This window comes from Corythoichthys intestinalis, chromosome 14 (assembly GCF_030265065.1).
Source record: "Corythoichthys intestinalis isolate RoL2023-P3 chromosome 14, ASM3026506v1, whole genome shotgun sequence".
Classification (NCBI taxonomy): Eukaryota; Metazoa; Chordata; class Actinopteri; order Syngnathiformes; family Syngnathidae; genus Corythoichthys; species Corythoichthys intestinalis.
The window spans coordinates 29269100-29297037 of NC_080408.1; the positions used below are offsets into that span (position 1 = coordinate 29269100).

Here is a 27938-nt window from a genome sequence, read left to right on the forward strand (position 1 = left end):
GATCATTCAGAGATCCTCACTGAACTTCTGGAGTGAGTTTGCTGCACTGAAAGTAAAGGGGCCGAATAATATTGCACGCCCCTTTTCAGTTTTTTATTTGTTAAAAAAGTTTAAATTATCCAATAAATGTTGTTCCACTTCACGATTGTGTCCCACTTGTTGTTGATTCTTGACAAAAAAATTAAATTTCATATCTTTATGTTTGAAGCCTGAAATGTGGCGAAAGGTTGCAAGATTCAAGGGGGCCGAATTCTTTTGCAAGGCACTGTAATTACAAAACCAACCCCAAATTGGCAAAATCTTGACTTGAATCTATCTTTAAATGATGAAACAGTTTTAAAACTTTCGCGTCGAAAGTACACAGAAGGGACATTATGGAATAACGGGAGCAATTTTAACAACTTTAACGGTTGATTCACAACATTAAATTAATAGAATGTAGTTTAAAGCTGCCGATACAGAATGGGGACTTGAGTATTTACTGTTTTTAACGGTTAACTTGATACTGAAATTGTAGTTTGTTTAGCCTGTTTTGGAACTTGTTTATATAATCGAATTGGAGCCTCTGAATCGTAATTAGAGATGTCCCGATCGATCGGGTCCGATCACGCCATTTTCAAAGTATCGGAATCGGCAAAAAAATATCGTCCATGCCTTTTTTAATATACATATATATATATTTTTTAATTAAATCGTTTTCTAATTGTATTTAACGTTACAGACATAATATGTTACACTCATCCAGAGTCTTTAGTTTAGGCTTAAGGTAGGGTTAAGGTATCAAATTTATCCTGATAACCGTCGTAATTAATTTTTTAAAAAATGTATCACGTTAATATATTTAATGCAATTGATGCATGCGCTGCACGACCCACTCACGCATTGTTGCGCTCAATCTGTAATGGCGCCGTTTTACCTATATAGAGAGATATAAGGCAGCGTAAAATGAGTAGTGAATTTTGGCAACCTTTGGAGACTTTTTTTAATTGGCTAAAGCCTTACAATCCCTCTCCCTACAATTAGAAATATCATGGGAAGCAATGTGGGGAAGTAAGGTCACAATTGATGTTTTTCTTAACACCTTATGTTATTTCCCAACGCAGAGAAGATATAGACCCTACCCACGTGACGTCACAACTCCGCTCTCCTGAATGGTACCGTCCAATTGTCCGTCAAAACATAGTGTTAACCTGTTAAGGCTACGTACATTCCTCCTATTTACGGCGTGTTTTTCTGCTCCTTAACATTAATAATCAAAATGGTGAAGGCGTGTGTGGCTGTTGGTTGCACTAACAGAGAAGATGGAAGGAGAGACTTGAAGTTTTACCGTATTCCGAGGGATCCAAAGAGGAGAGCGAAGAGGCTGCAATTCGACGTGAAAACTGGGCACCAAAAAATCACCACAGACTATGTAGTAGTCATTTTATATCCGGTAAGATGCATTTAAGATATACTTAGAGGGTTTTGGGCTGACAAATAACCACAATTAAGATCATTGCTAGGCTAATCGCCGACAACATACACGTATGTATGTAGTGAGAGTGCAATCGCTAAACCATATAAACATTAAAAGCCTTAACTCCATTGACAAACGACATGAAATACATTAGACTTGACAGTGGATGTTAGCAATAACAAAAGATTTTGAATTGAAAATTTCTTAACTCACCTTTCCAAGCACAAGATAGATTCCTGCCGAATTTTCGTGGACGAGGACCATTTTCACCCAACCAGCAACGAAGTATTTATAAGCCTCCAAGCTCTTGAAGTTTTTCAAATTTTCGTGAGAATAGGCTGATTTTGTGTGGACAAGATAATTGTAAATATCAGCGTAGCAGATGTCAGGCAGACAGGGCGAAGACAGTGGGTCGAAAAACATCGATTTGGGCATCAAATATGGATCTGGCAACTGTATAGATCGAAGCTTTTCCACATAACGCCTTTTATGCAACACATCCAGTGAGTTTACGGCATCAGAAGGCACCGGGTCTTCCATGAAATGCATTTTAAATTCCTCGATCAATTGAAACCAATGCTAATACAGAGACAAAATGACGGACAAGTGGGCGGAACCACACAGCGAGCACGTGGTTTTGTGACGTCGGTGGGTAGGGTCTATATCAATTGGTAGCACTACGCACAGTCATGGTTCCACTTCCCTTCATGCATTTGGGCATGGCTACAGTATAATTTACTGAAAGCTCAACAAATACACTAGATGGCAATATTAAGTCACAATATACAAAGTCACAAGTCTTTCTATCCGTGGATCCCTCTCACAGAAAGAATGTTAATAATGGAAATGACGGAAATTTTTTGCGGTTTTGAAACCGTGACACGTGACGTGACGGTATACCTTGCCAACTGGTTATCGGCACATGCCTAATGTCAATCGCATTTGCTGAGGGTTTTGTCATATTTTCCTTGTAAGATGTTGCTGTTTTTTTTTAAAGAAACGTTCCTGTGTTTCCTTTCCAGGATGCCAGCTACTGGCTGCAGGTGCATCGCCTGGAGCACGGTGACGGCGGCATCTTGGACCTGGATGATGTGTTGTGCGATGTCGCGGATGACAAAGACCGGGTAAGACGTAGCGTGATGAGCAGAAAGATATGGCTGCTTCCCACCCCTCTAGTGACAGACATTTAGTGTTGCTGAGTTTTTTCCAGTAGAATGCTTGGATTTGCTTCCTTGTGCTTGTGCGCTTGGAGTTGAAATCGCAGCAGCGGTTGATTGGGTTGGCAGGCAACGTGGATGTTGTAAAGCACTCTGGAGGCGGAACCTGTGTGTTTGCGGTCGCGTGCCGCAAACCAGCTACACACTTGCCAGGTCTCTGACGCGGAGACTATGTCTGCTGGTCTGAGTTGTTCTTCTTTAACTCTTTAATTGCCAGCAGTTTTCAAGCATTTCAGCTCATCTTTCAGGATTCACAGAATATTATTGTGCTCTGTGATGAAATAAATATGAACCCTACTAAAAGAATGAGTTGAATATTTGCTGTAAGAAAAAAAAAGGTATCTAGATCTTCTGTTCTGTTATAGTTAGCGATTGAACATACTGTAAGCTGGTTTCACTGAAAATGAGCTTTTTGTGAAAAAGGAACATTTTGATTGTTATATCGTTTAATTTCAGGGAAACCACTCTCATGTTTACAGTCTTTAATTTCACAAACACATTACAATCAAGATGAGTCTTCCTTGGTCTAGCTCTTAACAATCTCATATTAAATTTGATTTACATTCTTTTGATAGTGATTTGAGTTCATTTTCCTCGAAATGGTTTTAATGTTGATTTGGCCAGAATTGGAAATACACAGAATAAAAAAAAAACTTTTTAGATTTGACTTTTGAGAGACTTTCATTCTTGTGTGAACCCGAGCAGAGTTGGCAAAGGGTCATACAACGTCTGAGCCAATGTGGCTAAACAATGTAACTATCGCCTTGCCTAGTAGTTATCCACAAAAACGTTTTATTTGGCTAAACCATTAGCCACACGTAGCCCTTCCTCATCAATGGGACATCAGTAAGATTTTAATGATTGTAGGCTCAGTTCAGGCTCAGTAATTTTCAATCGCTTGAGTTAGGATTTCCAAATACTTTAGAATCCACTTTGAGCAGAGACTAGGGTTGGGATTTTTGGAATTTCTTCTAAAAGTGTTCCAGACTATGGCCACCTACCTTTTTAGCAGGCTGTGCCATAGATGAAAATTAGGGGTGCACGATATCCATTTTTTAAAAACCGATATCGATAACTTCCTGCTCAAGGCCGATACGATACGATAACCGATAATATATATAAAATTTTAAAATCTATATTCACCTGAGTTTTTGAACACCTTTAGGTCAAAAATACTAGTGGTGGATTCAGCATAGATTTGCCTTTGACCTAATCAGAATTTTCATGATGACATGAACATTATTATAATGAACAAAACAAAGACAAGAAGAGTTTTGACTTCAAATAAAGTGTCCATATTTATTTTTTCAAACAAATATAATTTCAGTCAATCACAATCAATCAGTCAATATCATCCACGATGTGTTCCCCTGAAAAATGAGCACTGAACTTATACCCAAAAGTTATTTTGTTTTGTCAGGAGATAAAACATTTGGTGCAACATGAGAGGAAACTTTTGCGGTCTTGGTCCATGAAACAACTTTCTTAACCTGGCAATTATAGGACAGCAAGCAAGCAAGTCAATAACCAAAAGGCCTCTCAAGAACTTGTAAACATAACACTGTAAAATGCAAACATTTGCTAATTGCCGTGGTAAGGTTTATCACTCAGTGTTGGAAAAATACGGCTTATAGAACAGTAACAAACCTTTGCATACTAGCAAAACAGGAGTGGAAACAAACGCACTCATCCCAATCCACCAACACCGTGCCAAAAATATTAATGTTATCGGATTTATTTGGATGATGTCATATTTCCTATTATCGGGCCAATAATTATCGGACCGATAATTATCGTGCACCTCTAACGAAAATGAATGAATATTTGACCTTGGGTCATTTGGCTGCCTTCTATTGCAGTACTTTCACTGCTCACTAGCAACAAAGACGAGGCGAATAAGAAGTTGTTTTTTTTTTCATCTCACTTGTTTTAAGCCAATCACACACCATTTGCCAAAATTTGATGCCAAGGTCAGTTTAGGACAGAATGCGCCTTTATGGTTCAAAATGTGGTAATGGGATTCTGCTGGTGTTTATTGCAGGAGTTGATTATTTTAGTGGGAAGCAGTCACTTTTCGTAACTAGTCATGTTTTTAATATACAGTACATAAGACCCCTATGGTTGGATTTGGAGAATTTTTTGGTAAACGGCCAATTATCCAAATAGTCAATTCATGCCTCTACGACCTCAATAAGCTTGAGTTGAGATACTGTCCAAAAGCAATGGTGTTCTCGCCTTACGCGACGTCACTCCACAGGGACAACCGCAAAGCTCCTGGCAGCTCCCGTGACTCATCATCAGAGTCCATTCCGCCAGGCCAAGCTTTTAAAAGTCTGGAAGGAATGCGGCTGCCTCTTTTATTAGCTCTTGCACACAAACGTGCACTCATGCTTGTTTGGGGAAGATGAGCGTATTGTATGTTTTGAAAGTATGTGTGTCTGTAGTGTGCCAGGAAAAGTGGAGTCAATCTTTTTTTAAAGACCTTTCCATCATCCTTCCTTCCTCGGCCATGTCAGTGAAGAGTTCCGTGAGGCGTTTCCCATATAAAAAGACATTTTCTCGACCCATTCCAAAGCTGGACAGATGACCACATGTCTGGTGTCAGGTGTTGTGTGCGCCTTTGCGACTTAGATACATGATGTCTCGATGTGTGTTTGTGGGGTGTGTCGTACAGCTGTGTCCGGCATCCCAGGGGTCGTCATCCATTTGTGACCCCTGTCAGCCTTTGAATGTTTTACACGTCTGTAGCTTAGTAGTAGTAGTAGTCATCGTCTTACAATTTCACCCTAAATTGTAATTCTCTTTCCATCCATTTCCAAAGACCGACAGTAAAAATTGGCAATTCAAAACGACAGTACTCTAAAACAAGAATTGTCATCCTTAATTTGTTTGGAGTGTTCAGTTTACACCTAAACATATTTCAACTTTTTTTCCTCAAAATTGACAGCTTTTTCCCCTCCCCCCCATGGCGGAGAGATCAAGCGCCACAATTTGCAAAGGGGCTGCACGATTATGACAAAAAAAATTAATTCCGATTTATACGACAAATATTGTGATTCAGTTTGTGATTTTTACATGTCGTACTTTCAAATGCATAAAACCAGAATGTTGAATTAAAATAGTTACTATCTTTACAACAGTCTTGGATCAATTTTGTTGACAAGCATGAGAACACATGATGTGTCACTGTTCCAATATGACGCGGTTGCCACTATGGCTTCAGTCACAATGCAGCTCTACACCGCTGAGGTGGATTTACAAGGGTGTACTTTTGTTGAAAAGTTTTCTGCAAAGGCCTGCAGCACAATGAAGGACCACGAATGGCGAAACTGTATTTGGTTGCAGACTTTTGTCATTTCACATTCCTCTTGCTTTCATTTAAACAAAGTCAGTCTGCATTAATAAAACAAGTGTGACCACAATCAATGAACAAAGTTGTAATTCACGTAGTGTCCCTGAATGCACCACATGCTTGCAACAGCTGCTCGCAGTTGTAGAGTTCCAAGCCCACACAAATTAAACAGACGAATGTAGAATAATGCTAAAACAACACTGAAATGCACAATACTGACAGTGACATGCCCACAAAGACAAAGCACAGTAAATCACAGCAGTAAAAACAACAATATCGATGCAACGTAGGTTAATTTGTTCAGCTCTATTTCGCAGTTTGGAAAATAATATACTGTAAATCAATTTGAAAATGACGTTTAAAATTCTTAAGGAAAAACATGCTCTCAAATTTAAAAATTAGACCCCCCCCCCCCAAATGTTTCATGCATAGATAGGACTGGTCAATGAGTGTGTAGCTTGGTTGAAATTTGTCATATACTGTATGTGGTTTGATTTGATTGCAATCTCTTCTGGAAGTCAAACCACTCTGCACACAAGCAGAATTCAAATTTGTTATGGTCTGACGTTATACTTCGGCTTATTATGCAAGTACCTGCGCACTTCTTGCTTCCTACTCACAGACTCCTCTCAGGAGAACAGACAAGGTGGCTCTTTAGTGCATTCAAAGCTGCTGAAGACGGCCAAACTCAGGCAACTGATTAAATGACTTCACCTTATTTTCAGAGAAATATCTACATTTCAGAATCACGATTTTACTCTGTTGAGGCTAAATACCACTTGCGTTTTTGCATTATCATGATGTATATTATATTGTAAATGACCCCAGCAGCAGTCCGCCATTTATTTAGTTTGGATGGATCTGACGGATGCTAACCCCACATCACATACATAATAGACTGTCACGTTAGTCCATTTGTTTGTCTCAGTATGTGTGAACTGCATACAGTGCATCGCATGGCGTTGTCTCTGTGTGGTAGACCAGCAGACAGACAGGAAGGTCGTGAGGTTAAACCAACCCTAAGGCGTTTCCCATGATGACTCCTGCCTGTCTTGTGCGTGTGTGTGTGTGTGTGTGTGTGTATTTACATTCTCATGTTGAGCAAATGTGGTTTACCAGGTAGTCTAGGTAGCATTACGACCCATTCTGTTTGGTCCTTTTGTGTTTGAAGCAACAGACATTGATTTGTGTAAACTCTTAACTCAATTGCAAATTGTGATACCTTTTTTTCTTGGCTCATGAAATAAATACACAACTGCCAATTTATAGGTGATAAGGTTTGACCGCGACTAACCAAAAATTCGGATCTTAACTTCAAATATAGGGAATTAAATACACTTTTGTGAAAGTCTGGCAGGCATCAATTGGCATTTTTTCGCTGTTCTTGGTCCTGAACCCTTGTGAATAGGGAGGGTTCATCATATCATCAAAGATATTGTTCTGGACCTGTGCCTGTGCTTGTTTGTGTTCCTCTGCCAGAGACATGCCTGAACAAGAAAACAATTAATAAACCACAACAAAGCAAAGCACTTCAGTAAAGTGAGAAAGTGAGTTCCTTTAACATGTTTTGGATTTGTGGCGAGCTCGTCGTCCTTATCACTGCGCAAACCACACCCGCACTCGGCCCACAGATCCTTGCGGGCGAACGTCGGGGATGACCTCATTCCTTCCACGCTCGCCTTCCTCCCTCTTCTTCTCCCCGCTTTCCCCCTCGGCAGCCCCTTAACGAGAACAAGATGACGAGCCAGTGCCAAATTGAGCCACAGCAGGACTGCTCATGACAACTCTGTTGAGATTGATAGGTTGTGTGCAAAATATCATGCTAAATGCTACATGTGCTATTTAACAATTTTTTTGTACTTACTTTTCCACATTAGCAAATTTTTGGGAAGGAAGTTTGGCCATCAGGACATACTTTTATGTGTTTTTTATTGCAGATCAGCGCTCCAAAGCACAAAAAAGAGAAAGATACAAAATTTGGATTTCATCACTTGGAATGAATTTGATTTGGAACAGTGGCGCCACCATGAGTTTTGGAATGGGATGGATGCCATTGGCTACCTTTCTAAGATCCAAAGAACACAAAATTACTTTTCTGAAAATCTGGCACCCAAAGAAAACTTCACTTAGCAACATGAAACTTGGTCTGCTTGTCTTTGTAGAAACAAAAAAGTTACAGCAACTATTCTTGAAAACACACAGGAAGCTGCCATTTTACTTTGAAGCCGCCGTTAAAGGGTAACTTGGCCATTCACAGTACTACATGCTACTAAATTTTAGCCATGTAAAACTAGATTGTTGATTTAATGCGAATTGTAAATTTACCTTTAGCTTTTTTGCCCTGAAAGCCAGTTTGCAATGAGGAGACCTGCTGAACGGTTTTAATATAGGAAGTCTGCCATTTTGCTTTGCAGTAGAGATGCATCAATATGTCTGCAACAAATTGATTATCCAACTGCTTCAATAATAAGCTGCTTTTATGAAACAACTTTTAAGTCAGAATCGTTCTGTAATGGTTAAGAATCCTGACAAGTATATCCACCCAGAAGTGTCACTAGACCTAATACGATACTGGGGCACAGCAGGGCACTGGTGAGCGACCTGTTTTAAAAAGCACTTATCTATCATAAAATGTCAGAAGTAGTGCCTTAAACTGTATATAATCAAACCGAAATACATGTTTCAGTAAAAAAGTGATTTTTGGGGGGGTTTTTTTTCAGCCATCGGTGTTCAAAATCAAAATTGGGACATTCCTTGTTGATAGTTGATGAGCATGATCAGGTGAATTAACTATCTCTTCCTCACCTCTTTCAGCACTCTGCTACTGTACTTTATCTGGACAGAATTACGTCATTCAAAGTTCTTTTGGTCACGATACGATGGATAACTTTAAAAGTAAATGTTGTCAATACTCAGTGGACCACCTTCAAAAGTTCTTTGTATATTTGGGCTTAATCCTTGCGGCGCTTGGTCCAGTCATGATAAACATTGTGTTGAAGTAGCACATTTCCTTCTCTGGTCACCCTTGGGTCCTTCCTCAATTTGTTTTTACTTGTGAGGTCCAGCCTCCATAATCCCGAGGACCCACAACACGGCGCTGAACCCGGCACAACCGTACATGGACATAAGACATTCTGTCAGATTTAAACTCCTCTAAAAGAGCGAAATGTAGCCAATGCAGTGTTTCTGAAACTCCATCACCGGCTTAAATAAATGTCCCAATTCATTATTTGACTGATTTTTTTTTTTTTCCGCCTAAATTATCTCCATATGAGGCGGGACATCTCTGCTAAAATTGTTTCATTCTCAGTTGAACAGCCAATGCAATTAAATCCCTGAAATTAAATCACCAGTGATGATCTGAAAAACAACTCCAAACTGATTTAGACCATTTTTTTGGAATGCTCAGGGGAATCGGGTTGATTGATGCCCGACTGTCCTGTGATGTCTAAATATGCATGAAACAAAACCAAGGACATTCTCTTGTTTCCTGATTACCAATAGATGATCTGAAATTCACTTTCCAAATATCCCATTGCAACAAGCGTTCATTTTTTAATCATCGCTTCATAGTAACAATCCTTAACCGTTGTATTATAGAAAGTTCTGTATTTATGTCTAATGTAAAATGGCTGAGATACTGTATGTCGACTGTGTTAAACTCAGAAACTAGTGGGTCTTGATATCATACAGCTTTTGACACAAAATTAACTTTTGTAGTCCAAGTCTTCCCTCTTCTGGTTGAGGGCTGCCAACGCATTTAAATCATTAAACACTATCTCTTGCAGAGGGCATGTTTATTTTCAAGTCTGTGTTGTTCTGTTCGTTATATAGGTGCACGATATCTATTTTTTGAAACTGATATCGATAACTTTCTGCTCCTCAAAGCCAATAGAGATATCAATAACCGATAATAAATATATAATTTTTTGAATGTATATTCACCCGAGTTTTTGAACACCTGGAGGTTAAAACAAAAAAACTAGTGGTGGATTCAACACAGATTTTTGCGTTTGACCTCACCAGATTTTTCATGACATGAACATTATTATGAACAAAACAAAGATGAGAAGAGTCTTGACTTCAAATAAAGCACCAATATTTATTTTTTCAAATAAATATAATTTGAGTCAATCACAATCAGTTCGTCAATATAATGGAAGATGTGTTTTCTGACTAATGAGCACTGAACTAAAACATAAACTCAACAGGTGTTATGCTTTATCATCAGAAAAAATATTTGGTGCTACAGGAGAGGAGACAGTTGTGGTCTTGGTCCATGGAACAACTTTTTAACCTGGGAGACAGGTTAGGACAGCAAGCCTATAAATAACCAAAGGCCTCTCAATAACTTACTAACTTATAACTAACACTTTAAAATGCAAACATTATATAGTAAGGTTCATCACTCATAACAAAAATATGGTAGAGCAAAAAGGATTAATGGCTTTCCCTTTAATAATCAATATCAATCTTTAAAACACCATCGAAGCGATTGTTATCTTTTCAGTGGCTTATTAAGATACCGCTAGACACCGCACTGTGTAAGTGAATGAGTTTGTGAGCAAAACAAAAAATAGATGCAGCGAATTATTCTGACCAGCAGGTGGCAGCAATGCCCCGCAAATGGTCAACTGATTGTCCATACTGGTGTGTAGCGCAGCACAGTACATACAGTATTATCGGTCCTATTAATAATGTTATTGGATTTATTGGGATGACGTCATAATTCCTATTATTGGACCGATAATTATCGTGCACCAGTAGTTTGTTATTAGCAGGATTTGAGGTAGAAAAACAATTGCACAAACCTTTATATCAGAATGGTGCATAGCAGTCAAATGTGAATGAGTGAATTAAAATGGTGTTTCATATTTATTTCTATTTTAAAAAAACATTGATATGATGGTCCGATGGGTATTTATGTAGATAAGTGTAATATATATATATGTAGGCCTATATAATATACACACACACACCGTGTATTTTATTCCCCTTTACCAGACATTGTTTACTTTTGTATTTCTCCAAAATGATATTATTGTTGCAGCAGTGTGCAATTGCAGCGCAGCTAAGTATGTGGCTACATGTATAGCTCACCCAAAGCTACATTTTAAGCAACAGCAACGCAGAATTTTATATCGAGATAAGGCCATGACGCACTTAGTTTTTTTTTTTTTTCATCATGTGGATATTTTCAATAATGTGACAGCCCCAGATATTATATATAAATATTAGGGATGCAACGATACAGTTAAGTCACTGTTCGGTTCGGTATGAGGGACACGATTTTCGATTCCATTCAATATATTTAATGCTCTGAAACAAAAAAAAAATTAAGGTTTTTTTTTTCTCTCCGATGTTTTTTTATTTTATTTTGCTAACAAGCAAAAATAATATTGCCATCATATAAACATGCATTTTAGTGCATAAAATTTATGTGCTTACTTACTGATCTGAAGAAATTTTGTATAAAAGTGCTGAGAACAATCTTTACTGTTTGTAAAGTGAGCCGGGGCAGACCTTTGACTGCTACAGCTCTCATAGCAGTTAGGTTTACCACATGAGCAAAACATCATATTTGTGGTCAGAGTCCATCTGTGTCACGTACTGAATTAACAATATTTGGGCTCTGGACTCACGTAGCCAATGGAATGGGACTTTGGGGGGGGGGGGGGGTCTAACGTAGCCTATCTAGTATGCTATTTGATGATATCTACTGTGTGTGGGAGTGTTGTCGGAGCATTAAAAAAAGTTAACAAACACGACAGAAGTCACGTCTGCTCATTACTGCACTCTACAGAAGTCACGTCTGCTCATTAATGCACAACACCAGCATATGACAATCAACTTTCATAAATAGGACGAGTTCGAAGTAAGCACTTTTCATTTGCCACCCATTGTTTATCATGTAACCGTGAGGTGGCTGTCAGTGTCCAGCTGTCTGTTGTCAAAGCGAGGTTGTTCGTGGCAGCCAAGTTGGTCACAATGTTTTAAACATCCGGGATGACAGTCTTTGTGAAATGTGTATGAGAGGGGATAGCATATCAGCATCTCAAAATGCACATCTAGTATGCTATTTGATGATATCTACTGTGTGTGGGAGTGTTGTCGGAGCATTAAAAAAAGTTAACAAACGCGACAGAAGTCACGTCTGCTCATTACTGCACACTACAGAAGTCACGTCTGCTCATTAATGCACAACACCAGCATATGACACTCGACTTTCATAAATAGGAAGAGTTCAAAGTACAGCACTCTTAATTTGCCACTCATTGTTTATCATGTAACCGTGAGGTGGCTGTCAGTGTCCAGCTGTCTGTTGTCAAAGCGAGGTTGTTCGTAGCAGCCAAGTTGGTCACAATGTTTTAAACATCCGGGAAGACAGTCTTTGTGAAATGTGTATGAGAGGGGATAGCATATCAGCAAACTCAAAATGCTGTCACACAGCGGATCTGTACGATGCTGAAGCCACCTCCTCAAACTTCTGTCTTTCCTCGCTAGCCATGATTGTTGTGTCTGTTAGCTCTGCCACAAACAAATGCAGCGTGCTTCACTCCGCCCTCTAGGGGTGTGACAAAATATCGAAATGGTGATATATCTTGATGCTTTGTATCCCAAAAGGTTATCGATATGCTCCTGTCAAGAATCGAGATATTGCTTTAGAAAGGTGTCAATTTAAAAAAAAAAAAAAAAAAAGGCTGCCATTGACGGTGCTCGACGCCCAGTCCATTTAGACTGGGAACGTCCGTTCATTCAAAACCAGAGCATTCACTGTCATTCGGTCAGATTTTCGGGGCATTTACAGGTCACTTGGTGTTCATTTTAGGGCATTTACAGGTCATTTCCTGTTGAGTTTGAGTCACTGCCTATTCATTTGGGTGATACCCAGGTCACTTCCTGTTCTGTAACGCAAAATAAACAAGTGACCTATAAAATACCCTAAAATCAACAGGAAGTAACTGAAAATCAACAGGTAAATGACCTTAAATTGCCTTAAAAGTGGGAGGGATGGCAGCAAATGAATTTGTTCATTCGCTGCCACCGTCCCAGTTCAAATGGATTGGACGTCTACTAGTGATGAACTCATTCCAATTTACAGCAGCAGCTTGTTTTTCTGTTCATTAGTTTTTGTAGAATATCCTGGTATGATTTCCTGACCAATGTATCGAAAATCGTTGTATCGCTTTATCATCTGAGCTTTGTATCACAAATCGTATCGTATCGTGAGGAACAAAGAGGTTCCCACTCCTACTGCCCTCCATGCAGTTTGAGGAAGGAGAGGAGGAGGGCTGCTCGCGGGGAGGAGCTGTCTCAAAGCTTTTCAAGGCACAGCCCTCAATTTTCGATGCACCCTGGGCGTATTAGCGAGCGCACGCAAGAAAAAAATTCGGAAAATACATTTTGGGAGCTTTTCATTTTCATAGAATATTTTTGCGTATTGAATTGAAGAGGGCGTATCGAACGGTTCAATATAAAACCGTTTCATCCTTAATAAGTTGTGACTCCATCTCATCCATGGCCATGATTAGTAAATGTGGAGTTACTGGAGTCATATTATTTAATCGGTCTTTAAAAGTTTATTGGCTTCCATAAACCTGCAGCTACCCTGTGAAGAGATGGATGGTCATTGCAGTTGTTCATCGCAAGGGTGCAGTGTATGATCACTTTCTAACCAATCAATGGATGTTTTATGCTTTTGAGACTGGTGATTAGAATAGCTAATGTATATTAAAGTGTTCCTTCCGAGCCTGCTGATGCTGATGAGGCTCAGACCGTCCTGGACTTTTAGTCAAGCACTTTTCTCCACAAGGGGTCAGTGTATGATAACAGAAGTAGACTAAAGTTCTGTTGCGCTATTTCTGTCATCACTTACTTCAACCACTCAATTGGTGTTGTACATCTGAGACTTGTAATTGGAATGGCTAACAAAGTGATCTTGTCGACTGATTGAGACCTCCCTAAACTGCCAGTCAAGCAGTTTAACAGGAAGTAGCTGCTCTCACACACTCCTTGACCTCAATCAGCATTGAACATAATAAACTCAACCCCACTGCATTGTCGTCTCGTTTCCATCCTCTGATTGTTTTCCAGCCACGCTAACCCAAACAGGGCTACTCAGCCATTCCCGTGTAGGCGGATTTAAACGAGCATTTCTATGGGTGGGGGTATCGGAAGATGAAGCAACAGTACTATATTTTCCTCCTTTTTGAGTCGAGTTTTAAAGTGTAACGCAGAGCAGCTGGCTGCTAGTCACTTATTCACTTTATTCCCTATCTGTGTAACTTTAACCTGTGTTTTTATATTAGCCTTATTGTAAATTTGCTTTTGTTTTATGTGGTGCACGTTATGGCGAAGCTTTAAATCTTGTTGCACTCTGTACAATGAATATTGTATTCTATTCTATTCCATTCTATTCTATTCTTTAAGGAAATGTTTGGCCTGATGTTATTGTGCGAGCAGTGTTAAATGCTTTCAAATTTATGTCTCTGAGGGAATGTGTCTCAAAACTAGGCCTGAACGATATTGGGGGGCAAAAAAACTATCATTGCGATTTTTGGGGATTGAAATATTATATTGCGATATTAAAACTAGAATAATATTTACCAGATTACGTGAATAAATATGTTTGGGATAGGCCTGAACGATATTGGAAAAAATTACCATTGACATAGTGATCGCTCGCTACTTTTGCGCTTCAAACTTCGTGCCCTCAGTCCATCGCAGATTTTTATTTTTTTTTTTAATTAAAAAAAAAAAAAATAAATGCTCACTTAGGCTACTTCTACACTAAGACGGAAAATGGCCTTAAACCTATTAATTAATTGGACTATACGGCATATCGGCTACACTAGTATGCCTATTATCCGGATTAGTTGTTAGATGGTTAAAGTAGGCGGGTAATGTTACCCCAGTGTTTCCCCTAGGATTTTTTGAAGCTGTGGTGGTGGGCTGCATCGGAGTCGGACAGCCTCACCATGTCGTGCCACAGCGAATTTTTTTTTCTTCATTTTTTCCCCCAAGAAGAACCATAACAAAGATATATTTGAAATATTTCATTAGCCAGGCTAATGTTGTACCTCTCAGCTACAGTACATGTATGTAAAATGCGTAGCTGATTACAGCTACGTTACCCGATGTACTAATGCGACTTTTTTTCTCGTGGCAATAGTACGGCTTACATCTCGTAGTGACTCAGGGTTGGCAACCCAAACTGTTGAAAGAGCCATATTTGACCCCAAAAAAAACAAAAAAAAAACTGATACAGTATGTCTGGAGCCACAAAAAATTAAAAGCCTTGTACAAGCCTTATAATTATCGATACTAGCTATATTAGCCTACTATAGAAATGACTAAGTTGGCTAGAAATACTAATTAGCCTTCATGATTAAATGTTTATTTTCCCTGCAGTGGATCCTATAGAGAATGACGCACCACGTGACTACTGCTATGCCACCACAAGTTTAACTTCATTACAATATTAATGAATTGAAAGAATGTTTGTGTCATGTTTGTCCTCCTAGAAATCCTATTAAAACAAAAAAATATATATTTCCCTCCCCCATCTTTTTCCATTTAAAAAAAAAAAAAAAAAAAAAAAAAGCTCCGAAGCATCGCTAAAGAGCCGCATGCGGCCCGAGAGCCGCGGGTTGCAGACCACCGTCGTAGTCCTCCTTTTTCCTTTTATTTGACCCTCATAAGTACTACATTACCACAACAATAACAGTCCTTCTGTCAACTGACCCATTGAGAGCACTGGGGGAATTCTAATAGCCGTGTAAAGAGTTTTACTTGATTCGGTGAGAAGGTGAATAGTTTTTTCCCCGATGTTCGTAAACTAAATTTCCACACAAAGGCACGTCGAGGTACCATTAACTTAGCAAGGAGAGGTATGAGAGTCATTTTTCGAGTGTCCCAGAGCTCGCGAAATTTGGGTGGGGGGGCGCATTTATCAAAGTTTCGTCAGCCGTAATTGTCTGAAGTTGGCGCGCCGGTGATGTGCCGAAAAATAGCCACTCCACGTGAAATGTCCCCCCTGACAAGAGGGGGACGTCACTCGTACAAACAGCCTTTTTATACCAATCGATGGAACCAGAAACGACGTTCTTGTACCGTGAATATGTATCATTTTACTCTGCTTGAACTGATAAATCGTTTACTGTGACCAACGTTCTGAAAATAGAGCAAGGCTTTATTTTGGGCCCCGCCTCTCCGCAGTCTCTCAGCGCAAGTTAGTCAAAGTTTGCTTTCCGTCCAAGACGGCCGTCCACCGCTCACTTTCGCCGAAAAGTCCGATCCAAATTATTGTAATGCCCCGGATATGGGCAAGAAGGAGAGAAGTCTGTATTTGCTTACCCACTTTATTGTGGTAACAATAATAAAGAAAAACAATAACAAAATAACAGCGGGCTGCTACGACATGCGACCGCTATCTCTCGCTATCTCGCTCGTTCTCCCATTCTTCCTACTCGTTCCCCTTGCGTCTCTTAAGGGGGGGCCTGCATAGTTACGAACATTAGGCTACAATACACAATGAATAGGTGTCCGCTGAACTCCTCCCACTCGGCTGCTGCTAGTTTGAAGCGGCCTTAAATTTTTTTTTTTTTTTTTTAATTTAAATAAATAAATAAAATACATCTCATTTGCCAGGTGTGGCGGCTTTCATTTTAGTGTGGCGGTGCGCCACAATCTGTTGAATATAGGGGAATCCCTGTACCCGCAGCCTACGCGCCACCTAATATGGACTGCTGTCACTGCACAACATTCGGATACTCTGGAAGGGATGTCATGCCGTCACTGTTTTTAGTGCAGCATGACAGCATTGTAAACAATGGAGGTGGAAGATCACGACATGGCATTCTTTTCTTTTCCACTCGTTTTTCTTGAACCTTCAAACTACTGTCAATAATATGCTTAAATTCAGTGCCCATTTGGGGTCCTCCCTTCCTTGGAGATGTGCGTTTCTTAGAGCTCGTCTCCCAAGTTGTCTCCGATCAGCCAGATGCTGGGCTGGCCCCTCCCAACTCAATGCCGACTGAACATGAGTATTGTATATTAAAATGCGTAGAGGAAAATTAAACCCCAAAAAGTGACCTGCGTGGTGCCCCCAGTCAAAGAGGCACGTAATCAGTTTTTTCCCCCAGACATTTCTGCCTGTCAAAACTGTTGTCACTTCCAAGATCGCCCCTTTTTTTGCACAAGCAGTCCTGGTTCCTGCTTCCAGGAAATATCCTCAGCGCCACACCGTATGCTTCTATTTGTTATTTTCCAAGTGGTGAGAGCGCAACTGAGCATCGATTGTAACATCCCAAGTAATGTGTCAGGCTTCAGTTGTTTTATAAAGATTTATTTCAATCACAACACGGCGCCTGCTCGTAAAAGTAGAGCGTGCTCTCCCTTCCACTCTCGCTCCTGTGTGATGCGTTTAATTGCGATCACGAAAAAAACAGTACTACACTAGACTGTCATTATTTTGTGATTAATTTCCAAATTTGCCACGGGCTAGGAATGAGTTTCCGTTTCAGAGGTAAACTGCGCGGGCGATGACGTAACACATGAGGCTTCTCATTTTTACGCATGCGCCCCAAGCAGGCGTACCTTGCAGACGCGGGGAGGCCCTTAAACACACCTTAAACGAAGTGTGGACAGGTATAAAAATAGTCGGCAAAATACTCTGGAGAAAATTATCTGTCCTAGTGTAGATGTAGCTGTAGTCTGTCACTCTAGTTTCTGGTGCTTTTCTTGGTCAGGCAGTGCACTAGAGTTGCTTATTAAACTTAACGATGATTGACAGACGTTAAGGTTTGATCTTGCCAGAGATGTTTGGAAATTGAAACTTCAAAGCTTCTATTTTTCTTAAAGGATTTTCACTTGACGTGCTTATCTCTGCACAAACTCGCAGCTACTGGGGGGAAAAAAAGCTATTGTCCTTTCCAAAAGGAGACAATGTCGCTTAACTAGGATATTGACATTATGGTGAAATATTGGCCCGTAAACGGCACATATCCGTTGGACTGCATTTCTGCCAAGTAATTTGTTTTAGAGTCCACGTTCACCTGGGTCAAGTATTACAGCCAAAGCTAACGACTGAAGACGCATCAGAAAACGACAATTTGATTGCTCAGGCCTATGGTTTTAAATCCCCTAGGTGCGATTGATCGAGCAGAACATATTACCCTATGCCAATATAAAAAACAAGCAATGTCCTTCCACTCACTTTGTTTTGCCTGCAGTTCATTTACTTTGCTCAGTGAATGGAATCGCATAACGATTGGGAAATTCTGTTGCACGGCTGTCAAATTAGTTTCCAATTGTGAAACTTCAGTGCTGCTGATTTGCAGCGCATCGTATCGATATTTGAAGTAGGGTTAAACAATATTGGGAAAAAAAACTGACATTGCGACTTTCTGGTGGGATTGATAAATATATATCATTATCTGTGAATGCTGAAGATTGCTGGATATAAAGGGATCCAGGAGGCCATATCTGTTTTTATGAAGCAAAACAAAAGTTTGCCTGTTCAAAAAAAAAGATTAGAAAAAAACAACAATCACACGTCCTACGATGGGACTATTTCGTACGCGCACTTCGCGATGGCGATGTTCAAACGATATATTGTGCAGGCCTAATTTGAAGTGAGCTGTAGTAAACCTCTTGCATTTGTAAAAAAAAAAAAATATTATTCACGTTGAAATCTATGGCTGGTGACAGTTTTTTTTGTGGTTTCTGTAATTTCTGTGATGCCCTAAGAAGTTAAGAAGCCATCAAAGCACCGCCTAACAATAAAATAATATTGAGTATCAAATAGGTATGTTAAAGGAATACATCAAGGCTGTTGCGACTGTCACCTCAAGTATGACTTCCCACATTCGACCAGACTTGAATTATATCAACTCGGAATCAGGCTAGAAACAGGCTCATATTCCCAACTAGGTCTACCATTCCCCTCCTCCGCACCTATACTTGTCACTGTAATTGCCCCATAAAAAGAAATGCTTGCAGACATATTTGGTCCTCTCTACCCACTCTTTGCTCACAAGATTAATTGCCTGGAAAAATGACATGCCACTTGTTGTCCTTTAGTGTCTCCCCACCCCCTTTCTTTCTTTGGAGACCTTCCCCCGTTTCTCCCTTGTGTTATTTAGTTTTGTTGGACTCTGCACAACTGGGAACATGTTGAACTTTTGCTCTGGCACAACTTATTACGACCACTCAAGAGCAAATGTGTCTGATGTGTGTGTCAGAAAGGCTGTATTGGAGCAGCCTGATAAAACTGCTGCAATTGTTTCATAATCTTTGTAACCGCTGGGTAATAGGCTGCACTTTGATGGAAACGTTAACATGGACTCTTTTCTTAATAAGGTAAAACGGACAGAATTTGATAATGATGGTAGTGTGCCCACAAATGTTTGGCCAAACTACGTGTTAAAATGGTCAAATGTTTATATTATGTAGTTACTTGACTTTTGAAAATGTGCAAAGACCATAAACTATGTTGTACTCAATTGTGTAGCTCCTCCCTCTCTGTACTTGTACCTGGTCCTAACCATCCCCAGGATGCTTGACTCAAGACAGAAAACAAACTTTTACCCTGTGTTCTTCAACCGGTGGTTCTTCAACGTAATTTCCAGAAAAACTGAGTTTCAAAGTCAGACTATGAAGTATTCGCTTTTCCCCTGCCAGGACTGCATGATTAGTCCGCAATTTGAGGCTTGTGATGACAACTGCTCAGCTGCCATATTGAACATGAGCCTCCTGGAAAGTTGAGTAGATCCGCAAAGGATGGAATGAGAAAATGCATTTGCAATTTATTACCAGTATCCTTTCCAGAACCTTAAGCCCACTTTGCGGCCTCCTCTTGGGCTTGTCAGTGGATAGTTTAAAGAGCATATGACACCAGAAAAAAAGTCTTAAATGGCATTATTATGTGAATTAGAATCATATTTTGAGACGATTCGACTATATACAACAATTTAGCAAAGCGCAGATGACGAGAAATTAGTCTTTTAATCTGCCGGTTAGCCACGCCTACCATTATAGGGCTTTAGCGTCCCCAACAGGTGGATGACGTCAGCGGTAGACTGGGCTCATCGGTTTTACTATTCAGCCCATTGAGGGGGAATTGTTCAGAACGAGGAAAACGCGACGAAGAGAGCTGCAAAATGTCATTGTTTCAGTCTCTCTACTCCCAATATTTTTACAGGATATTCTTTTTATCCAAGTATTTTTCCCCAATAGCTATATAAATGGCTTGAGAAGGACCAGTCAGCCCGTCGAGGGGGAACTATTCACAATGAGGAAAACGCGACGAAGAGAGCGGCAAAATGTCATTGTGTCTGTCTCTTTACTTCAATATTTTTACAGGATATTCTTTTTACCCAAGTACTTTCCCCAAATGCTAAATAAATGGCATGGTCATGACAAATAACAATCTTGTGCTAAATGGAATATAAATTAATAAAAATCCATTTATTCAAGACGAAATGGCAAAATTACTCCATAATGGTAAAAACAGTCGACTTCACCTTTACTGTCACACCTCCCGAACGATATTTTATGACACCTAAATCGGACATATGTAATTTCCCTTCCCCGGCTTCGGAGAATGTAAACAGACCAGAAGGAGTGACAGCTAGCCGACATGCTAACCCGAACCGAGGGATGTTTCAAAGTCTTCGAAGTGGAAAATCACACATAACTAGCCTGGATTATTTGACATGACGACCCGGTTGTCGAGTTTCTTTGCGGATCGGCAAACCGCCCGGCGGAGAGCAATTTACAGTTCGTTCCCCGGAGGAGGGTGGCTGGAGTTGTTGTGTAGCTAACGCGCTAACAGCTAACTGCTAATGAGCATGAGGATAGCTTTTTACATGCCTATCAATGATCAAACGTAAGTAGTCCTTTATTTAAAGGAATTTTATAGTGTTTACTTTGTAATCACTGTATTCGTATTTGACATAATACAAAACAAGATGTTTACTCACTTCCTTGTAAGTCCAATGGTCCCACAGTAAATATCCACGGTGAATGGGAACCTTTTGAAACTCCAAAAAGGCGCATACGCCTCTCCCGCATACAGAATGATTTTTCTGCAGCCGTTTGGCTGGCGTGATGCAAAAAATAAAAGTATTAATCCGCAAAATCAGCTGAATCCTTCGTCCTCATACACAACAGTACACTGTATAGTGAAGAGAACGTCTTCTACCGTACACGTCACAGCGCCCTCCTCCTCAATGCAAGACCGAAGCCGGAAGTCACTCATTTTCATGGCGCGGGATTCAAAAAACTAAATAAATATAGCGATCGCTTCCACACACATCCAAGCGGTCCATATCATTCAGGAGCATAAAATACCGCGTGTATTATGAAATAAACATGCTTTTTCGTGTCACAGGCACTTTAACACAGTTGTATAAATCCATTGCTGAAACGACAAAGTAGTTTTCCTCAGGAAAATTAAAATGTCTACCATGTACACTTAACAAAAAAAAAATCTTGTCCGACAGACCCCTCAGCCTTATTGCCTCATGTTGAAATTCTGTTTTGTTGATTTGTGATCATCTGTCTGATCATTGACTTTTATGTGACAGTTGGAGTTCTGTTAATGGAGTTAAGTGACACTATGTAAGCTGATGATGTGTTCTAAGCTTCTTCTAGGGTTAGAGTTCATGTTTGGACAGTAGGAGGAAGAGCAAGTGATACCCTTAACCCCCCAAACTAATCACTAATCCTCTGTCCCTTAGCCCTTACTCTCTGGTACCTTGGCTAATCGCAAATATCCTCAATCATGAAGAAGGCCTGCTTTTTAACTCACCGCTGCTCCGAGTATCATCTGTTATCTTCAATGTCAGTCAGATGCTGGAGCAAGCAATGAGTTGTCACACCATTTTGAAGAAAATGACTCTCCAGTGAAATCAGTGTTGTCTGAAATGTAAAATGTAGCATAAAGTAAAATTAGCTTCCGCCAGGAAACTGCATAACTTGTACTTGAGAGTGAATGTCCCATTCCTAACAGTCAGGATGGTTTGCCACGAAAAATCACATCCGAATGACAACCTGCTTTTGTTTTTGAGCTACGAGTGACTCTTACAAGTTTTTTTTGGGATAAGTTCAATTTTGGGCTGTCATTTTGGCCCTAGTTGTACTAACTTGTTTGCAAATATTTGAGATGTGAAGTCAGTGAAGTCAACTCACCGATGGTGAAAATGGTAAATGGAGAACACTTCTGAAGCGCTTTCATCCACACCATTATAGTGGTCAATAGGAATGGGAACCTCTTGTTACCTCACGATATGATACGATTTGCGATTAAAAAGCTCTTGATAACGATGATCTGACGATTATAGATACATTGGTCTGGAAATCATTCTAGGATAGTCTACAAACAACTAATAAGGGAAAAACAAGCTTCTGCTGTAAATTGGCATTAGTTTATGACTAGTAGACGTCCAATCCGTTTGAACTGGGAGGGTGGCAGCGAATGAACACTCGTTCTTTCGCTGCCATCCCTCCCACTTTAATCGCTGCCATCCCTCCCACTTTAAACGATTGAACGTCTATGGCCATCAGTGGCAGCAAATGCTAGGCAAGAGGTCATTTTGGGGCAATTCAGATCATTACCTTATTGATTTTCAGTCACTTCCTAAGGTTCCTGTTGATTTTGAGGCATTTTATGAGTCATATCCTGTTGGTTTTGGGTTACAGAACAGGAAGTGGCCCGGGAATCTCCCAAATGAATAGGCAGTGACTCAAACTCAACAGGAAGCGACCTGTATGTCAGGAACCGGGCAGGCAGGTGGTGTGTGGACCCAAATGCAGGGAAAAGAGGCGAGGCAGATTGACGGTGCAAAAATGATTTAATTACGGCAAGCAAAAAACAAAGTACCAACAAATAATGATGAGATTCCAAAAAACACAACACAAAGCAAAACTCGGGTTACTAACAAAAGGCTGGGTATCAAAACTTACTGAGGGGAACACGAGGGCTTGGAGAAAACTGGCGAGAACAGGTTCGGACGTGCACATGGACATTGACAATGACGCAACAAAGAGTGAAAAGAAACTGGGAGCTGATATACTCACACAGACAAGGGGTAACGACACAACGATAAACAGGTGAGCACAGGAGGATGCAGTTTGGAGGATACACTAGGAGCAGGTACAACAGCTGAAATCAATGGGCAATCACAGGGATAAGTCACACTAGGAGAAAACCAACACAAAACCTAACACTGTAAATGCACTAAAATGAACAGAAATTGACCTGTAAATGGCCTGAAAATCAGAAAGAGTGACTGTGAATGCTCTGGTTTCGAATGAATGAACGTTTGTTCAACCCTACTAGTCTAAATGGACTGGGCGCCGAGTGCCATCAATCGCAGCCATATAGTTAACTAAGACACTATTATGGTGGAAGATTTTGATAGCAACTTGTTGGGTCCTTTTTTTTTTTTTTTTTTTTTGGACACCTTTTTAAAACTAGTGATGCACGATAATACATTTTTCAACCGATACCGATAACCGATAATTTCCTCCTCATTCCTACCGATAACCGATAATGTCAAGCCGATAATTTTATTAAAAGATTTATGTAAGATTTTAAACAAAAGAAAATATTACTGTGCAAAAATATAATTTATTGCTCTTTTTTTTTTTCCAACATAAAATATGAACAAGTCGTCAATTCCAACATCTAAATAATGACATTGTCTGACATTGTGTAATGGTAAACTTCTGGCAACAATTACTTTCAGAGTAAATACCTAAGTTGCACAAAAATGCCTTTAAAAGTAAGCCATTCCTAACATAACATTAATACACTGCAAAACACACTTCCTTAAAACTAGTAGGTTTTAAGTGTAAATCTATTGGAAATAGGCCTGTCGCGATAACAAATTTTAGTGTGCGATAATTATTCTCATAAATTATTGCGATATGCGATATTATTGCCCCCCCCCCCCCCCCCAATTTTTTAAACCAATTTACAATAACACAGTGTGAATACAGTATATATTAATAGATGAAGTACACCCATTTAAACGTGATATTTACTCTTAAATTCAAATCTACTTTTTAAGAAATCACAACTAAAAACAATAGACCATACCTCTTAAGTAAAAAACAACAATATTTATACCGCACAGAAACACAGAATAAATAAAATGTGTTTAAAAAAAAAAAAAATGCACTTAACAACTTCAGCATTTAGAAAAATTTTTCCCGTCATAGCTTCTGCAATGGTGTTCCATAGGGATGCAATGATACAGTTAAGTCATGGTTCGGTACGAATTTTGATACGAGGGACATGATTTTCGATCCGATTCAATACATTTAATGCTCTGTAAAAAAACAAAAAACAATTGTTTTTTTTTTTTTTTTTTTTTTTTGCTAACGAGCAAAAATTAAATTGCCATCATATAAACATGCATTTTAGTGCATAATATTTATGTGCTTACTTCTTACTGATATGAAAAAAAATTGCATAAAAGTGCTGAGAACAATCTTTACTGTTTGTAAAGTGAGGCAGGGCACACCGTTGATTGCTACAGCTCTCTTAGTAGCTAGGTTTACTACATGAGCAAGACATCCTATTTATGGTCCGAATCCATTTGTGTCACGTACTGAATTAACAATACTTGCAACATTATCTATAGGCACTGGTATGGATTGATTTGGCCTTCTTAATCTCATGTGACAAATTACAGTTTAGAATTCATCGATGTAGTATATGGACTACATGTCCCATAATCACTCTGGGCTCACGTAGCCAATGGCATGGGAAGTAGCACATCTAGTTTGCCATTTCATGATATCTAGTGTGTGCGCGCATTAAAAAAGTTAGCAAGCGCCGCTGAAGTCACGTCTGCTCATTACTACACAACACCAGCATATGAGGGCTTTCATATACAGGACGAGTTTGAAGCACAGCGCTCTTACCGGTAATTTCATTCAGCTGTTCTTTGTCAAAGTGAGGTTATTCGTAGCAGCCAAGTCGGTAACAATGTTTTGGCGGACTTAATTGTAAATATCCAGCGTTGTGCCGAAAAATAGCCGCCCCGCGTGAAATGTCACTCCTGACGGGAGCGCCCGCACGTCAACAACACCGGTGTTCTGCCAAAATATCCTACATCGGCGAAACGTGCGCTCTAAACTTGTTTTGTTTAGATGCATACAGGAATAAGGTACTAAAAAAATGCCTGCAGAAAATACTTAAATGTAGTTATATCAAATAAGGACGGTTTAAACACGCTACGTGACTAATGTGGTCAACTGCTTTAAAGCTAACACAAAAAAACACAATGGTTAAAAGTATGAGAGGGTAATACATGCAAAAAGTATCTTTGAGGCTGTGAAAAGGTTCTAAATAACTAAATAAAAACAAAAATAGTGAGTAATCGCCGCCTCTAACAGATGTGCGCATGCGTGTGAATGCATGCGCAAGCGCCCTGAGCATTGTGTAGGACGTTTCGCCGCGTAGCAAGGAATGGCCGAACACCGGCGCGCCATAGATGGTCCACAGTCACTCCGGAGCACTGACGCGGCCGGTATACGTTGAACAATAGGATATAATGGGAACAATTGGCTCTGGCGCTAGTTTTTGGCGGACCTGGAACGAAGATGCATTTTGCGCAGTTGGTAACGAACTTTTAACAGCACGTCTGCCGCACGCGCACACACACGTGCACGCGAGGCGATAAATCGCAGCGGAAAAGTTATCGCCTCCATTTTTATATATCGCGCGATAAATGGAATTATTGCATATTGCGACAGGCTATTGGAAATAAGTGAAATTATCTGCCAGCGCTTCAGGTGTATTTCTCTCAGATTTCTTGGAAGAAAAATAGCTAGCTGAAAATATTCTTAACAGCCTTATTTTAAGCAATACATTATTATACTTAATCCTAAAAAAAACCTGGAAGAAGAAAAGATTTTGAATATTTGTGGCTACAGAATATTATTGTTATTTCATTACAACAGGAATGTGCATATTTAAATTAATAAGTGTTAATAAGTGCCAATAAGTTTAGATTATCTACTGTGACAGTAATTGAGCAGACAAATAAATTAAATTAATTTGAAAACTGATTGCTAATGTTATATGCTTTGTTGCACACTGTGAAAATGATTAACTCAAAAGAGCGAGATGTCATGTACCCATTCTGCAGCGCTTTGTTTACATTTGCGGCACTCACGAGTCGCGACATTCGCTTTACAGCAGCTAAACTGATAAACGGCAGTACTATTTGGATGCAGTTGGAGCTCGCATCTCCGTGCGTGTTGTTTTGTGCCTGAGTTTTGTTAAGCCGAAAATAAAGGCAGCATTACAAAGTCATCTGACCGCTCGTCATTTTACATACTGAATGGATTATTGAGGGGCTGACTTCGTTTTCTCCATGTTTAAATTATCATCTAACCACTGTGCCGTCATGATAAGCTTGCTTACTGGACATCACTTTTTCGAATGTAGTGGTGAAAATGTGATTGGCATGTTTTTCATGAAGAATGGTGGTCGTATAAACTGCATTATTTTTTTATCCAGGGCTTTGGCTCTCGGGTCATTTCGGTAAAAAAAAAAAATCTAGTCTCGTCTGGTCTAGGCGGCGGCTACGTTCGTACTGGATAATCCGCCCGCACCGGCCGGTTTGCTGCGGCGTATTCGGGGCCTGGCTCTGCTCACACGCCGTGAGGGAACGCTCGAGAAACCGGGGTGTTCGCCGGAGGTCCCGAAGCTGGGGAACCGGGCTCTGCCCGCCCCGCCGACGGCGAGGCGGCGGCGGCGGCCTGCCGGACCGGCCAGAGCGGCGGGCTCCGTCGGAAGACGGCTACTTGCTGACTATCGGTCTCCAGTCGTGCCGGTGTTTAGCCTTAGATGCGAGTTTACCACCCGCCTTGGGCTGCTTTCCCAAACAACCCGACTTTGTATCGTCACAAGCCATTAGTTTAACTTAGTGTTTACAATAGCTTTAGCATTCCCGCTAGCAGCAGCAGCCTGGTATTCGTTCCAAAAATCTTTGTGATGCAGTTTTAAATGGATGCTGGGTTAGTGGTTTTGAATGAGGACGCTTTCTTTCGGCCTCATGGAACTTCTGCGGTACATGTTTCGCAAATGGCGAGAGCGTCGTTTTTTTAGTAACAGCCGCCATAATCAACTATTTCTTGTCGTGTAACTCCGCCTCCTCAACCCCTCCTCCCTCAGGGGCTTCAGAGAGGGGAGGGGTTGAGGAGGCGGCGTGCTGAATTCTTCGGTTGTGCACATTTGGAGGCTAAATCAAGTATATAATTATCGGATTGCATTATCGGTTGAATTTTTTATTATCTGGATTATCTGTGTGACGTCATAATTGCCATTATCGGCCGATAATTATCGGCCACCGATATTATCGTGTATCTTTATTTAAAACGATATCTCGATTCTTGGCAGGAGCATATCGATAACCTTTTGGGTTACAAAGTATCACGATATATCATTATTTCGATATTTTGTCACACCCCTAGTGGTCAAACAACTTTACATACGAAGGCTCACATTCATGTAGTGTACATGTTCATACACCTATACATCATAGGTGGTGCTGCTGCACTCGCATTCACATGCTCATTTACGAATTTATATTTCAGCAGTGTTGCAAGGTACTGCCATCCCCACAGTGAGCAATTTAGGTTTCATTGTCTTGACCCTGGCCATTGCATGTACGTTTGTATGAACAATATGAATTCTAGCTATCCTCAGCAGGCAGGATTTTGGGGGGGGGGGGGGTAGCCAAACAGGGTATCCACTGACGCAAGTTAAAAAACGTAGGGTTTTGGCCCGCTCCTGCCACATTATAAAGACTAAGTGCTGTCAGCGGCTATTTTCCGCATTTGCTTCCTCATTCAAAATTTGACCATCAAGTTTTGCCTGCAAGTTACAGAA

The 27938-nt window shown here is 40.2% G+C and overlaps 1 protein-coding gene across 8 annotated transcripts in view; it reads left to right on the forward strand.

Annotated features, from left to right (window-relative positions):
- Positions 1-27938, forward strand: part of LOC130930158 (partitioning defective 3 homolog) — a 215149-nt gene that overhangs the window by 35424 nt on the left and 151787 nt on the right. For all 8 annotated transcript variants that reach the window (XR_009066999.1, XR_009067000.1, XM_057857914.1 and 5 more), the window contains exon 2: positions 2479-2580. Coding sequence is in view for 6 of the 8 variants with exons in the window: in XM_057857914.1 (XP_057713897.1) it covers positions 2479-2580 (102 nt within the window). In the remaining 2 variants the exon portion in view is untranslated. The remainder of the gene's footprint in view (positions 1-2478; positions 2581-27938) is intronic.